The sequence below is a fragment of the Monodon monoceros genome, unplaced genomic scaffold (genome assembly GCF_005190385.1).
Source record: "Monodon monoceros isolate NGI ecotype Baffin Bay Population unplaced genomic scaffold, NGI_Narwhal_1 Super_Scaffold_16, whole genome shotgun sequence".
Lineage (NCBI taxonomy): Eukaryota > Metazoa > Chordata > Mammalia > Artiodactyla > Monodontidae > Monodon > Monodon monoceros.
Genome location: NW_021703772.1, coordinates 86,367,091 through 86,384,564, shown reverse-complemented (window position 1 = coordinate 86,384,564; position 17,474 = coordinate 86,367,091). Strand labels below are relative to the sequence as shown.

Below are 17,474 nucleotides of genomic sequence, written 5' to 3'. Positions count from 1 at the left end.
TGTGTGTGTGTGTGTGTGTGTGTGTGTGTGTGTGTGTGTGTGTATCACCTAGCAGCACTGTCCAAAAATATCTGAGCTATGTGTGTAATTTAAAATCTTCTCATAGCCACATTTTTTAAAGTAACAAGTTTTAATAATATATTAATTTTAACAATATATTTTTTAACAAAAATATCCAAAACATTATTATTTCAACCTATGACACAAGCTGCATTTCAAATACTCAATAGCCCTGAGTGACTAGTGGCTACCATATTGGACAACACAGGTCTAAAGCAGTGCTCCTCAAACCATTTTATGTTCAAATACACAAAAAAAATGATAATATTTGCATAGCCCACTGGAACAAATAAATAAGACTGCTCATAGCCAACAACAATTTCCCAGGGGCTCAGGTTGCCTTGGTCCTGCTCAATTACACAGAGTGCTGAGGGCATCCGTAAATCTCACTCTACATAACCATCCTGTCAGATATAATAGTTGGGACGCTCTGGTCTACAGCAGTGCTTCCCAACCTTTTCAAGTGATAGACCCATTGACCACACTCACATGAGAGTGGTTGTACTTTTATAAACAGCTCATTTAATTAATAGATAGCAGATAGATAGACAATAGATAGATGATAGATCAGACATGTATGTTTTACATATATATTTTTATATACATGCTACTTATAGAGAGATATATTCTTAAAATAATAGGGTTTTTTTTTTTTTGCTTTTCACTGTTGCTTTACATTTTGTCAGCGTGGGAGTAGCCCTTCCACCACCAATAAACAAGAACTGAAGCAGGTCCTATAACTTGTCCCTTCAGTTTAAGGGAATGATTCTCAGCAGGGAGCACTTTTTCCCCCTCTCACCCCAGAAGACATTTAGCAATGTCTGGAGACATTTTTGATTGTCACAACTGAGGAGAGTGTGCTACTGACATATTGTGGGTAGAGGCCAGGGAGGCTTCTCAACATCCTTATCCTGTACAGAGCAACTCCCTGCAAAAAAGAATTTTGGGGCCTAGAATATCAATAGTACTAAGATTGAGAACCCTACTTTGAGGTAATATAAGATATTATGGTCTTATAAGTGGCAAGTACTGTCTCAACTCAGTATTTAATAGTGTATAACCCCATGTGATAATCAAAATTTTGAACTTAATTTAAAATTAAAACTCCACTCTACACTTAGCTAGGAGGGGGGCAGGATGTTTTCCTCTTCTTTTCCTTAGCCTAACACTTCACTCCAACTCCCCATTTTGCTAACACAAGTTTATAACTACTTTGTGGTCAAAGCTAGAGGAAGGAGATTGCAAAAATGTCCTTATTTGACCAGTTATAAGAAAGCTTCTCACACTCTAGGCCTGGCAGAATTTTTAAAGCATACACTCTCCCTTAGGCACTTTTGCGGGTTCCTTGGAGACCCCACTGGGAAAATTTGACTTCAGATCCTCTAATTCAGGCAATTTATTTTCTTCCAGCTGCAGCTCCCTCCTAAGTCTCTCTCTTTTCTCTTCTGAGTTCCTCAGGAGAGGATAGAATGACTCAAGTGAAGCTCCCCTACAGCTGTAACTTAGTAAAGTGTTTTGCACCCAATAGCTACTTAAAAAATTTTAGTTGATTAAAACCATTGTACTTGAAATGACTACGTGAGCTCCTGATATTTCTGTTTTCCTTCCCCTTCCATTCTTTCACCAATACTCCAATACATTAGAATACCAGAAAAAATCCTATGAGACTGGTCCCATATCCAAACTGGACCTTGGACAAGTTACTTAGCTTGACTCTCTGACTTAGCTTCTTCATCTCTAAAATGGATGAATTAGTTTATATACTTCAAAAGGTCATTTGAGATTTGATTCAACAAATATTGACTAAACACTTACTAATTCTAAACAGTGTTTGAGGTATTAGGGACACATTAGTGAACAACATTTGTAAAAGTAGATAAAAATCCCTGCCTACATGTAGCTTACATTGCAGTAGAATTAGGTTAAATCATGTTAGGTGTTTAGGAGAATATCAAGCATAAATTACGGTATCAATACATTTTAGTCATATTATTATTAACCCAACTGAATGATTGGCTTATTCTAAAATATGATTTGAGAGGAAAAGAACCTCTATGTTCCTACTTAAGTGCCCCAAATCCTCACATGACGTCAGTAATTAGGTTAAGACAGTGAAGGGCCCACTTACGATCTGTATCTCAGGTCATACAGGTAATAAATTCCTATCATTTCAGGAATTATTAATGATAAGAATCATTGTTAACAAGTTAGTTAATAAAGTCATTAATAATAAGATAACTTGAATGTATTTAGACTCCATGCTTAATGAAGGTACAGACCTTAAGTGTTACGTTCATCATTGAATTCACAGCGTTTAGCACGGGATGTGATAATCAGTAGACATTCAGCAAATATTTGCTTAGGAAATGAATTTGATGCACACCTAACTTTGAAGATAACAGTGAGGCTAGGAAACTGAGGATGGGGGACTGATGAAGACATGGCAGAAGTTTGAGGCAATATGTGTTACAGAATTTCACCTAGTGGTAATTTCGCACAAATAAGAAGAGTAAAAAATATCTGCTTTCTGAAAAAGAAATCACTTTGGGTTAACTTGATAAAGAAAATTGATGAAATTATTTGGGCAAGCAGGATCTTTGAAAATGCCTGCATTTCCTACAGGCAGTATATAATCACAATTAATTGAAATTAACCAGAGCTTTTTTTTTTTTTTTTTTTTTTTTTTTTTTTTTGCGGTATGCGGGCCTCTCACTGCTGTGGCCTCTCCCATTGTGGAGCACAGGCTCCGGACGCGCAGGCTCAGCGGCCATGGCTCACGGGCTCAGCCGCTCCGCGGCATGTGGGATCTTCCCGGACCGGGGCCCGAACCCGCGTCCCCTGCATCGGCAGGCGGACTCTCAACCACTGCGCCACCAGGGAAGCCCAACCAGAGCTTTTTTATCTCTAAGTTAGATTAACTTTTCTACAATTTTGTGTATGGATACAGTTAGGTGGAATTATACAGATAAAGATTATTGTGGTAAATATGAGGAAATGAATGTGAAATAAATTGTGAAAATATGGAGCTAACCACATTCTCATTACACATGCATGTTGCAACAGAGCTAATATTTTCATATGGGCAAATTTTTACTCCTATGCCCTGTCTAAACAGAAGGGCCTGAGCTATTAATTCAGGTAGTTGTCCCATAACTACTGTTTTCTATTCATATTTGCATAAAGTAATAATCATAAAGGAAAAATTTACTGAAAGCCTCTTTTTTTTAAATCTCCAGTGTTCAGACTGCATCATAGTGCTTCTGATACAAGCGACAAAAACCGAGTTAAAAGCAGATTAAAGAAGTTTATTACCCGGAGACCTTCCCTGAAAACTCTGCAAGAAAAAGGACTTATTAAAGGTATAGAACATTTTATACTTTTACTGTAACAGTGATAAATAAATGTGCCTCTGTGTCCATAGTTATTCAGCTCTAAAGGAGTATTAAGATATTTTAGTCTTTTTATGTTGCTTATTAAGTGTTCTGCTCTATAACAGAGGAAAAAATAGTTGTCCAGAAAACTAGTCCTGAGAAAATAAAGGTTGTGTCAGAGGATCATTGAAAAAAAACACCTAGTGTTGCCCTCAGAGGATCTGGGCTCTGGACCAGCAGCCGAGAAGAAATATCCTAGTGGCCCATCAGAATGATCCCATGTCCCCACATGCCTGGACAATCCTAGTTATACCTGTCGTCCCAGAATACTTAGTAACAGCAGCCCTTTTCATTCTCAGATGAGTCCTGATTTGTACTATAAGTTGTCTGATCATGTAGTCATAGTCTGAAGTAAGTGCGAGGAAGAAAGTGCTAGGAGGAAAGTCCAAGATAAACTAGTGTCATGAAAACTTACAGATTTGAGAGCTGGAGAACCTAGAACTCAACCTAAACTGAAATAAGCAGGTACTTTTGCAAATATATCTAAAGTATATAAAATATCCTAGACCAGCCCAGCCACCAGAATAAAAAAAAACTCTGGCAAGAGACTGTAATTGGAATTCAGACCTTAGTTCTACCACTCACTAATATGGACATTGAACAAGTTATGATCTCTGAGCCTCAGATACCTCTTCTGTTAAATGGGTATACTTATACCCACCACCGAGGGCCACTAAAACAAATAAATGAGATAATCCATTTAAAGGATTTAACAGAGTTTCTGGAACATAATTATTCAAGAAATGTCCTCTGCTATTATTAATGCCATTATAATTCATTACTGTCGTTATTACCGGTAGTGTACCAGATAGATGAAAGGATGGATGGACAGATAAAACCAGTGATGTAGATTTCTATCACTGGAAATCATCACTTAGATCACACAGGCAAATGTATTATTTTCCTAAGAAGAAAACATATGCATCAAGTCCATTATTCTCTCTGGTTTTCAAATTTTCTAACTGATGCATATATTTTGAAAGTTAAATACAAGAAAGAATTTGAAAAGAATTTGGGCTAAAATAAAGTCCTAAAATAAACTTTGAGAACAAAGTGGAAAGACTGATCCTTATAGAAATCAAAAAGTGATTTAATATGCAATTATTTCTCAGGAATAGGACAAAGCAGATAATATTTTCAGCACTACTTAGAATGAGAATTATTTCAATAGTTTAGACTAACTGTTTGACCTATCAATTTCAGTCCATTTTAAAAGAGGTGAACATATCACAAAAATCATCGAGCATTCTGAACCAATTGTGAAAGGTGAACTTTTATGCAGCATGAACATACCTATCACTAATAGAATGGAACATTCTTAGAATGTAAGCATTTGCAAGTAGAACTAGAACGTGCTTTAAATCAGTCTTAGCTCAGACTTTTACTCTCTGAAGTGTCCTTCTCAGTGGACAGCATTTGGTCCTCTACAGATCCAACTTCATATAGTAATACAGTAGTACCTTCAATTCTGCCTTCGAATTTATCCCCTATATTAAAAGTTTCTTAGAAAGGATTCAGTAGCATGTTACCTGCCATCCTGACAAAATATAAAACCAGATAAGTAGCCCAAACAATCCCAATCTGGCATAAAGTCCAAATTTTTCATGACTGTGGCAAAATAAAAGGGGTTTTAATTCAGTGGCACAGTCTGGCCCCAGTCAAAATGCTAAAGAATTAATAACCATAGTGCTCTAGAATTGGACTCAGAAAGCGGCAGAGAAACCGGATGCCTGATGCAGTTTTCATACTGATGTAATGGAACCACCGAACACACTCCAATGATACATTTCCTATCTTAGAGCTCCATTACATTTTCACCATAGCTGACCAATGAGTCAGTATTCATTAGTAGGGCTATGGAAAATCTATGTGAAATTCCAATTTGATAAGCTTCCATTGTTGTCTTCAGTGGAATTTTCTTCCAAATACAGTTCAAGTTATGCAAATATAGTCACTTCTTGGGCTTGTTTCAGTTTTAACTGTGAATTTTTTGTAAGGCTTCTTCTGAGACTTTTTTTTTTAACCGAGTAGAAAGGATTAAACCAATTTTTAAAAAACGCAGGCCTAGTCAAATTTAGTACTTTAAGTCCATTTTCTTAGCATATCTAAGGCAAAGACTTAGAAAAAACCAATGAAATCAGTGTTTCTGATTGGTTATGAAAACTCACATAACATAAATTAATGATTAACAGTTAAATATTTAATTTCTCCAAGTAAAATGACTTAACTCTTTCAAGAGAAGAATTATTTAGAAAGAGGGATAATGCCTTTAAATTTATTCTGCAGTGCATTTGACCAAAGAATATATATCAAATTCTTTAAACTGTCTAATTTTCCACATGTGGAATAAAGGCCTCCATTACCAAGGTTTGGGAAAGCTTTGGTAGTTTGCGTCTTACAAGTGTGCTTCCTGATACCTGGGGGGTTGGGGGGGGGGCTTGAAAACACTTTTCAAAGTGTTTACTCTTTTATGTAGTGTTCCCAACAGACTGAGAGGCCTGAGTTTTGAATTCAGCCAGCCTTTATCGAGCCCTCACTGTGGGGCAGGAAAGGCTGTGTTTTATGGACTTTAAATGCCCAGCAGAACTATATTCACAAAGTACTTTATGTGAAAAGAAAACTGTCCCAGTATCACACAGTCTAAGCTCAGTCACAAAGCCTTTCTTCAAAACCTGTTTTTAGGACTCACGGAGACCTAGCCAATATGTGATTTCTTTGGCCAGGTTTTAGATCTGGAAACAGTCTCTTGATGGGGCTGCATTTTCTGATTTCTTTAATATGACTAATGAGAAGGGTACATTGTGATGCCAAAAAGGGGCCATCAGATAATTCTGAATGATCACCCAGTGGAAGGAAATCATAATAGCTCAGGTGGGCATTGCAATCATTGTGCCATTGCAGTGGTAGCTTCTGAAAAGCTTTCAATTTCTCCAAGTGCTTTCACATTTGCCAAGGGAATGGCAAGAGCTTTTTAAAAGTATGAGTTTATTACATTGAGCCTCTCATAGAAAATAAAACTCCAATCAGTATAATATGTAAATTATAGGGAAGAGGGTACATTTTAGGGTGGTAGGTGTGCTTATACATGTCCTCTACTTGCTTTTGGAACTGAGATTATAGCCCTTTAGCGTCAACCAAACTACCTTATGTAATCTTTCAAATGGCAGCATTGACGTCCAAGAACAGAAAACACTTGGCAGTGCAATTTTTAGAAAAGATAACAATTGGTTGGTTTTTTAGGAGCAACTAGTGTTTCCTTATATCAAAATGATAGAGTTAGAAAGTACTGTATATTTAGAAAGTGGTTTCTTTCATCTTTGTATGGACAAAACCATACTGGATGATATTAGCAGAAATTGAGAGTAATGCTGCACTACTTGTATTTTTTACTCAGTATATTGTAGAGGAAACAACCAGTCTGAGGATGAAATAGTATGCCTCCAGGATTTATGATGAAAAGCAGTGTTTTCCTGCCTTACCCCAGTTTTCCTTCTTGCAGGGCACCGTTTGGAATGGTTCCTGTTCGCAGCTCTTCTGGTGGCTGCCTCCCTATCTTATGTTATTGTTATTTGGGGTATAGATTTTTGTCAATATCTTGCTTATCTGTAATGTTTTAATATCTTTATTTATAAAGCTTAGACATTACCTCAGATTTATTTTACAATGAATCTGACTTAATTAAACTAGACTTCATCTACCTGGCCCTCTCTTCCCCAAATACTCAAATATAGCCGGTCTTGCTGTTACTGTTGGCTTCCTCTGAAGCATCCAACATACTTGAACCTCTATTTATTGTTCTATTAACCATAGAAAATTGAGACTTAATGCATCCATTGGCAAGATGAGAAGCATAGTGTCCTTTGCCCCTTTCATCTCTTCTGCCTTTGCTATTGAGTCTTCTGCGTTTTGAAATTTTATATTATTTCACTGGTTTCTGTAATTATGACTTATTTATAGGTTGACTCTAAAAGCAGAAAACCAAAAAAACAGCATTCGTATGATTATGATTAGGTAAGGCTGCTTACTGCAGCACCAAGTATTAGACTTCCTTCCCCTTTCTTACAGTATCATGACCCTGTGACTCTCAAAGACAAATGCACCTTGATCCTGGTGCAAAAGATTCTCCTTTCTTTTACACTTGAAGGTTATATTAGTAAGTTTATGTTGTTTCACAACCACAGTCAAGTCTTCTATTTCCCACCACCCCCCACCCCGTCCCCTGCATATTTTGAATCTAAATGTGAAAAAAACAGTCAGTTAGTCATGAGCATTTACTTCATATTTATCATGTAAATATTTTGGAATTTTTCCCCAGCTAATTTGCCAGATTGGATTAACTTATCCATGGGTCCAATGCTATGCCATATCGGCCACACATATTATAATGTTCTTATTTTTAAAGCTATGCTTCATCATTTGCTTATAATCATGCTATTGTTTAGTTTGATATATTTTTGGATCGTGAATTTCTTGTACAGATGTTTTTTTTTTCCCCCCAGAGTTTTATTTTTCATTGCTTTCTGAGCCTTTCCATCCTCAAAGGCTTTAATCCTCTCAGTTAAACATTCTATATACTTTAGTCTGTGACTCCCTGGTTTTTACCCCAGAATGTTTTCTAAAGTCCTTCCACCATCCTACTTCATTTGTATTGGTTGCTTTCCAGGCTTCACATTTATCACCCTGTGATTTCCTTTCACTGATCTTCTGAGTTGTAGTCACTGTCTTCTGAATCACATGCCTTTTCTTTCTTGCTTTAATTTCTTCTATTTCTATGTAACTCCAGTGACTCATTTAGGAAACATGAGAACTTGACTGCCTAAAAATATCTTCAGGATGCAGGCACACTTAATCAATAGTTTAGTTGGGCATAAAATCCCATTGCCTCTAGAATACAGAGTTGCAGCTTCCATTCTTACTCTTGTTACTTTGAATTTTTTTTCTTTCAGAATCATTGAAGGTTGTTTTTTGGGTTTTGTTTGTCTTTGAGATTCTGCAATCGAGATAATGTATATTGGCAGAATTTTTAAAATTTATTCTGCTTGGCACTCAACTTGAAGAACAGTGACTCTTTGGCTCTGGAATTTTTTCTCTTTATTATTATGTTAATAAGTTTCTCCCATCAGTTTTCTCTGTTTCCTCTTTTGTGATCTCTATGATGTGAGTGTTAGATCATCAGGATTGATTTTTCTCATGTTCTGAAAGAATCCTCAGTTTGATGCCCCCTTTTTTTTTTTAATTTTCATTTATTTATTTATTTATTTATTTATGGCTGTGTTGGGTCTTCATTGCTGCACGCAGGCTTTCTCTAGTTGCGGTGAACGAAGACTCCTCTTTGTTGCAGTGCACGGGCTTCTCATTGCGGTGGCTTCTCTTGTTGCGGAGCACGGGCTCTAGGTGCGTGGGCTTCAGTAGTTGTGGCACATGGGCTCAGTAGTTGTGGCTCACGGGCTCTAGAGCACAGGCTCAGTAGTTGTGGCACACAGGCTTAGTTGCTCCGTGGCATGTGGGATCTTCCCGGACCAGGGCTCGAACCTGTGTCCCCTGCATTGGCAGGAGGATTCTTAACCTTTGTGCCACCAGGGAAGCGCCCCCCTCCACCTTTATATTAATTTATTTTTACTAAAGCGATTATATTTTCAATTTTCTAGATGTCTTTCTTATTCTCTGTTCTTTCTTGTATACCTCACTCTCTCACATGCTGTGAGGGCAAAAATTTTGTTTGACCGTGCTACTCCCATTCCCAATAGTGAGGATGGCACTTAGCATTCAATAAACATTAATTAATTGAATAAGTGAGAAAACAGAAAATAGATTATATATATATTATATATATTGTGTGTGTGTGTGGTACGCGGGCCTCTCACTGTCGTGGCCTCTCCCATTGCACAGCACAGGCTCCGAACGCACAGGCTCAGCAGCCATGGCTCACGGGCCCAGCCGCTTCGCAGCACGTGGGATCCTCCCGGACCGGGGCACGAACCCGTGTCCCCTGCATCGGCAGGCGGACTCTCAACCACTGCGCCACCAGGGAAGCCCAATAGATTATATTTTTTTCTAACTTACCTAAGGATATAAATTAAAATTTGTTGTTCTGTACTTTTAGGTTTTTTTATTTTAAAATTTTCTCTACTTTGAATCATCAATTTCATCTGGTTCCTTTCGTTCATATATTTTTCTCATTCTATTTCCACCACATTAGTGACTTGACTCAAATATCTGGTGGGCCGTGGTTGTCCATTCTTATTACAGAATGAGGCTCCAACAAGATAAGCTGGAACTCTGCATACATGGGTAGAGGTAGCTTGTCAATGATATGTTTTTGCTGGACTATAGGGACTACCACATCTGTCTCAAATATCAAATATTTCCATTGGATACAGTATGTCTTATATACTCTGGATAAACTGAATCAGTCTTTATAGAATTTTTTGTGGTGATAGAAAATTTTCAACTCTATTTTACAATTAAGAAAACTGAATTTATTTGAAAGTAGAGCAGATTTAGAATGTGACTAATGTAAGCTTAAAGGTAGATCCTGTCATTTACCAGCTATATAATTTAATATTTGGTTATCGACTTCTTGATATACAAAATTTACATCATAAAAGTTAAATGAAATGATACATGTAAAGAATCTCACACAGTGCCCATTAACCATTAGATAACCATTATCTTAACCATTCAGCAACTCCCTCCCTCCCTTCCTTCCTTCTGTCTTTGCTTCCTTGTTTTCATCTTTCTTTCTTTCCTTTCTTTCCTGCTTCTTTCTTTTCTTAATTATGTTTATGGAGGAAATCATGGCCAAGATGACCCCAGGAAACCATTCTCCCACGTATTCTTTTAGTGTATGAGAAATCAATCCAAACAAGTGTCAAGGAAAGGCAGCAGTAACTCATTTGCTTTAAGGAAAGTATAAAGATCATTCACAGTTGGCTCATGTTTATCTTTTTTGGTAATTTTTATCATGGTGCTCTTTATACACAAATGGGCATGAGCTCATTTTCTTTCCTATCTACACCCATTTACATGGTGTCGTCTAATTGCTAGAATGTTTAATAATTACCCACACAACTAATTATTTAAGGTTTTCGTCATATGAGAAAATAATGTCTTTTAAATCACAGTACTTTTGTAAAAGATGTCAATTATATTGAGAAGTAAAGAAAGCTTTGCTATCCAAGTTTCAGATACAAGTTGTCAGCCGTAAAGGTTCAACAGTTATGTTTATGAATAGCAAAATCGTTAAGAGGAAAGTATTTTTAAAATAATTTGTTAGAACTAATGTATGACAAAGTAACCTACCTGTCACATCATTAATTTAAGCAAAAAATATATGCGCAACACTGCAATATACCTTTGAGTAGAGGTATGCTCCAACTTGCCGCTTTATCAGTGTTAGTCTAAGAATAATTATATTTGAATTTATATACTGGGGCATGGGTCTATCATTGCTGGGGCCTGAAATACTCTCACAACTTCCACAATATGCATTAATGTGCTTAAAAATATCTTGTAAATCTTCTTTTCTTTAAACTTCTTTATGGTTCATAATTGAACTGTGATCCTTACGTGTGAGCTGTGTCATGATTTAATATTAGCCAAAATTAATAGCCAACCTTAAGCTGCTTTATCTTGGCCTATAAGCTTCCTGGTTCCTCTGCATTTAGAGTTCCCAGGCAATTTCTGTTATTTAAAGGCTCTTGGGAGCTAATGTGTTGGTAACAGAGTACCACATAGATAGCTTTTGTTCAATAATAAAATACAGGTCACCATGAAAGGTGACAAATGTTGAGAAAAACGTGCACCTGGGTAGCAGGTTAAGCCCACGTCTTTTAAAAGCTTGTTATCCAAGGAGGAAATGATCCTGATATTATGAGATATTAAAATCAAAATAACTTTAGAACAACAGGAGAAAAATGAGGTCCAGAAATGGGAGTGAATTAGGTAAGCAGGAAAAAAGAATGAGCCAGAATAATAAATTGGTTTCCCTGAGGTTCAAGAACTTATTTTCTTATGGAGGGAGACCTTTTCACACAGGATTAGTTAGAATATATTATTTCAGATGGTGACTTATATATACTTGATTTTTAGTACCTACAAAATGGTTTTACCAGTAATTTCCTGGTATAACCTACTATATTTTGTATATTTGCAAATAATATTTTCTATTATTGTTATTTTTTCTTCCTTTAAATTATATTACCTTCCCTTTGAGTAAAGTTCTCAAGATCTTTGTCTTTTTTTAGGTAAAAGAAAGTTCCAGATAATAGGCTTTAGCCTTAAAGCTGACTGGATTCCTGGTAACAGGCATGCTAAATGCTGAGAATATAAAATGAATAAGACCCAGTTGATTTGAAACCAGCATATTGGTATTTTGTTGTTAGCCAATTGCCTCTAAAACCCATGTTAATTCTTGCCCTGGCAGTAGATGCTGGTTTTATTCATTCCATGGACTATCTATCATTAAAAGCTTGTCCAGAGTTTTGGCATGCCCTACAGGATTAGTCTGATCCTAGTGCCAGTTCAAAATACTGTCTTTAAGCCTTCCAGTTTAAGGACTGACAAGTTTCCTTAAAATAAGAAGAAATCAGCATGAGTGCCAGTAAGGAAACAGTAACAGGTAGAGACAGGTTTTGTTTCATAATAAACCATGTTTTAAGCATGCTCTAACTCAAATTGTGTGTGTGTGTGTGTGTGTGTGGACTGTATAAAGGGTAGGAAACCAGCCCTCCCCATCCCTGACATTGCACCAGCCCACGTTTATATGCTCTCTGAAGCATATCCTCAACTAGTTGCAGATGACCAAAAGTCAGGCCAATGTGATATTTCCTTCCTGTGCCAGGAGGCTGCTGCACTGCCCTCTGGAGAGGTGGTCTATGACCCGTTCAATCCTCTAATCACATCCTAAATCTTTCCTCCATGAAACCACCTGAAGAGAAGAAAAAGATGCAGGGCTCTCCTCAGTGTTCACAAGAATCCCCTTTTTAAAGGTTAGCATTTATTATTGATACCCTGCTGTTTTCCAGCAGGTGTTCTCGTACCACATAGTTCCCTCATGACTCCTAAACCCAGCTCACAGACAGTGGAAGATTCTTCAGCTTAATTCTTGTTAGCTTTTCAGGGCCTCGGTAGACTATACGAACTGTATCCAAAGCCAGTGCTGGCGCTTCACTTTCTCCTTTGTAGTTTTTATAATTCTACTGCTTATACAAAGTACTAGCCGTTGATTTCTTTTTGTGGTGAGGTGGATAATTGAGGGAGCAGAAAGCAGAATTTCTTCCTGACCTGCAGACTGATAATTTGAACAAATGTGTGAATAAATGCTTCATTTGTAGTGAGATGAATTGAATTTTTCATAGTGCTTGGGAAAGGAGGTATTCATGCTATGATTGGGATTTGAGAGTCCACATTATATGTATGTTGAATGTGTTTCTAAAGATGGTACATATCGGAGCTCTCCCAACCTGCATCTCCTCATCAGGGTCCACATTCAGCAGACGTGTGGGCTGCTACAAGTACAGGAAATATTAATATCAACAATTCATTTTGACATATCCTAAGATTAAGAGAGTGTTCTTTTATAATATTTCCTTTAGCATCACCGACAGTCTGGCCTACAAATCTTTCCCCTCAAATTCATTTCTATTATAAATCAGCAATGTTCCACAAATTCCCAACATAAAGAAAAAAAGAACTGTATCATTTTATTTGGGGGAGGGACAAATTTTGTTCAGTATAAAAATACCTCTTTTGACTTGTTACCCTATCTGATTATAGACATTGAAATTTGACCAGCCTCTGTAAAATTTAGTCATCAGAAAAATAACTCTGTGTGTCAAAAGTGCTATTCCAGCATATTCTATTTTCCTCTGTGGGAAAGAGGCAAGAGGCCGTATCAGAATTTGGATATTGATAATTGGTGGAGTGTCAGTATTAGTCAAATCGCAATAAGGAGAGGTATATCTCCCAACTTTCCTTTGAAATTGACTATGTAGCTCTAAGTGTGTTTTATCAAAGCATTTTCTGGGGCAACAGATCTGAAAACATAAACTTTATGTAGCATTGTTCCTCCTTAGATATTTCTCTTTAATATGTCCTTTCTTTTTGAAGATAAAATAAAAGTACATAAAAGAGTTCTGGGAATAGGCAGCTATATGTCATAAACACCCTTCACTCCCCCTCACGCAAGGCCCCCAGAGCTCCTGAAATTTGGAAATAATTTGATTGAAGTGATGACTGCCTTGATCTTGTTTGAATACTCCTCCTTCTTCATTGTCTTTTCTCTATGGGAGGCAGCAATCCTGTCATGGAGTCATTCCTGGGAGAGAAAGAGGTATTTCAAGCAACCATATTTTCCAAACACAAAATTGAGACACATGGCCTGACAGTGACATAATATTTGAAGTGGAGACTGTGCTCAAAGATCCAGAACATATGGTTGAAAGAGTTTTCTTATAAAAAGCAACTATTAAGACACTCTCTAGATTCTTATTCACAAAAGGCACATTCCTCCATCCCTTTTATTCTTGTGTAAAAATATTACCCAAACATGGGAAGACTGACCAGTTTTCCCTCAAACACGTTGCCTTGGCAGTGCAAGAAGCACCCTGTTGACTAGAAAGTTAAATGCACAGCCATCAAGGAAGCAATGCAAACCAGACTGCCAAACATATTATGAATATATTGCTCTTCTTAAAAATGCTAGTTGGTTTTTCATACTGGAGTATTGACTAACTGTCTGTGTTTGATGAATGGTTTACCAGCCTGATGTCGACTTATGGTTAGAGCTTAACTTGTTAGTTCTGCTTTTGCAGCCAATTCAGAATAACTACAGATGCCTTGAGATATTAAAATTGACTGCTCAAATGGACTCAGTGTGGGAGTTTCATTGGTTTTAAATTGATAACAGCTGAAAGAGTGAATGATTAAAGTGTACATGGGCATAGGACACAGCTCTTTCACAGGAACTCTTGTGAACAAACTCCCTTAGTGTGGGAATTTTTTCTGTCTTTTTATATCATAGTTATGTCTAAGCAATCTTGGGTTAAATTTTAAAATTGCACAGGAATATTCAGAAGCTTACAGAAGAAATAATTCCTGAGAAACTGAGATAAATTTTGATGAAGTGGGTTTCTAGTCTGTAGGGAACATTTAAAGTTAAGCAGCATTCCATAAGGTGGTAATCGTGTCTATTTCCCAGGCATTGGAGTTAGATAAGCTGTACAGGAAGCATAAACTGTCATAATAGAAGGGTTGAAATGTTGTGTACATCTCTTTCTTCAACTCGCAAAAACTGAAGCACCAAAGTGCTTTATCACAGATAAGTCCAGCAAAACCTCTTCTTTGCTGTCTTATTCTCCTGGGAACAGCTATTATTATTTTCACTATTTAAAATGATGATCTGAACACTTTCTTCTCACACAGGAAAAAAAAAAAGACACAAAAGAGAAATAAGAAAACTTTCCTCCCCCTCCTCAAATCAACAACACTCATATAATAAAAAAAATTTTATGAAAATGTACTTTCACAATTTATAGTAGCTTAGGGAAAAAGCCTAGTAAAGAAAAGAATACAGAGAAATTTAAAGAAGTTTATAAGAAAGGAATATCTGTTTATACACGTCTTCGTCAACTTAGATTTTTCGGAGAGCTCAGTGCCTTTACTATCAAATATTGTAACCTAACTCCATTCTATTTTCAATTGTCTCTAGTATTTTTTACCTTTGATAGTCTGTTAAAAAATAGTCAAAGCACTTTGTATTGCTAACTGATAGAGAACATCAATCTATAATAATAAAGTTGGGGTTTGTTGAAGGAATATAAAGCCAAATATCATGTACCCATTTCACCTATACATTTTAAAAAGAAAAACTAAAACATTGTGCCCAGCTGGCATACCCTAAATATGTAGCAATGTCAAGTGTTAATTAAAATTAGTGGACTAAGAAATTTAGATATATTTGACAATAATGTCAGTGGATACTGATACATATGTTCAGACATGTAAGATAATCAAATTATAAAGGAGACTATAATTTTAAAGCAAAATAAGTCGTATATATTTGGCCAGTATTTATAAGAAAAATTTTTATATATTTACTGCTGAAGTTTTGCCCCAACTTATAACCTAAACTTGCCTAACTCCATGCCTTCCTGAGATGCATACAGCCGTTGAATCATGCTTTGCGTTGTGATGGATAACTTGTGCGGATAGTCATCTAAGAGGCTGTTACAAGGTTTGACATTTTCATAAGATTTAATTCCCTTAGAAATGTAAGAGCAAAGGAGAGAAATTTTCATTCTCTTTTAGCAGTTGCTGAGCTCCAATTTTTTAATGATTTTCTTATCTACCCATATTAGACAGGAGGGAGATTTTAGAGGAGATGTCATCCAAGTTAAACACATGTGAGGGTCATTAACTTGAATATATCACTCCTAACTTATCCCTTTGAACTTGGAACTCAAACTCATAGAAGGAAAAGAAATGATGCAGGCGGAAGAGGACTGGCCTCAGTTAACCTCACAACAGTGGAATCTATGATGCACTAGAGGCTGAGAAGTAAGAAAGCAGATGGTCTGAAAATAATGTCTTGAGGATATCTTTGTATCTTGATATTCCAAATAATCTAAATTTCAGAAAAGCCATTATTCACCCAGACTCCCTCATCATTTGCACCACTTCATACATTCCTTCTCTGAACAGTGAGATAGTGTATTTACATCTTTTGTGACTCTACATTTCAAATGCACTGGAGCCCTGAGCATGTTACAATTTTTCCATCTTAAAAAGAGTAATTAGCATAGGAGAACATTCAATATTATGTAAAGAATTTGACAGGACCTCACTTAATGTTTTTTAGAAACAATTAACATGTCAAAAGAAGAATTGAGAGCCCTTTTTGGTTAAAAATCTGTTTACATAATTACCGGTTGAAGAAGTCAAACATTTTAGGGGGAAAAAAAGCAAGGTTAGATCCTCTCTTCATCAAAGGCAGTATTCCCAATGATGTCAGATGTCTCAAATTCTCTAGCATAAGGTTTTTTTTATTCATGTACACACTTGTATGCATACCTCTTTAATCAGAAAGATCACATGTTTATAGTATGAATGAATAATATTGAAGAAAAGTAATATTGGCTAGAAATAAACTGTCCATCACACAGGAGGAGAGGCAATTACATCTGTGTGGGGGGTTATGTTCAACTCAAGATGCCACAGTAGTATGGAGAAAGTATTTCAAGGGTGGCTATGCAGTGTAGGAATATAAGCTTTCCAAATGTGACCATACGGTGCCACATACCAGGGCACTACATTAGTAGATATACGCCTGTCTCATGCTGCATCGCGGAGGACAGAATGGGAAGCAGAAACCCTAGCCAGGGAACTGTGACCTCAGAGGGGACTGATCGGTAGGAGGTAGATAGTGGGAGAAACAAAGACCACAACCCGGGTCCAGGACCAGAAAGAAGGTAGAGAATAAATAGCACATTGGAGAAAGTTAGGGAGATGGGACATCTAATCTGAGGAATTCTGGAGAAGGCAGTAAGTACTTTTGCGTAAAGTTCTAGTGGAAAATACTTCCATGTGATAATCCAAAGCCATTTGTTCCTACAATCAGTTATTATAGTATGAGCACTACCAAAAGTCCAGAGGAGGCTTCTGTCTCCCAGATGCAGTTCTCTGATTCTGAGAAGCTGCCATGGATATGTGTATTGAGCTTCAGTTTTGCCTACTGAGCTAAATGGCAGACACTCAACTGATCTGCTAGAAGGAGTCTGTGCTAATCCATTTGCCACACTATCTGGAGGCTAGGAGTGATTGAGGCAGCCTCTGCTGGACAAGGGTCCCAGGCTGTTGGCTCCATTATCACCAGCCTAGAATCCTAAACTCCAAGAATATCTACCAAGAAATGCAGCAATGCCATACATTCTTGGGAAGAAGAGATACTTGAATACAAAACTGTACTTAGTTTTGTGTGATATT

General features: G+C 36.9%; 1 protein-coding gene across 1 annotated transcript in view; it reads left to right on the top strand.

The window, feature by feature from the left end:
- ARHGAP15 (Rho GTPase activating protein 15) overlaps positions 1-17,474 on the top strand; it is a 604,198-nt gene that overhangs the window by 345,718 nt on the left and 241,006 nt on the right. The window contains exon 9 of the mRNA XM_029224609.1: positions 3,297-3,419. Coding sequence (XP_029080442.1) covers positions 3,297-3,419 — 123 coding nt within the window. The remainder of the gene's footprint in view (positions 1-3,296; positions 3,420-17,474) is intronic.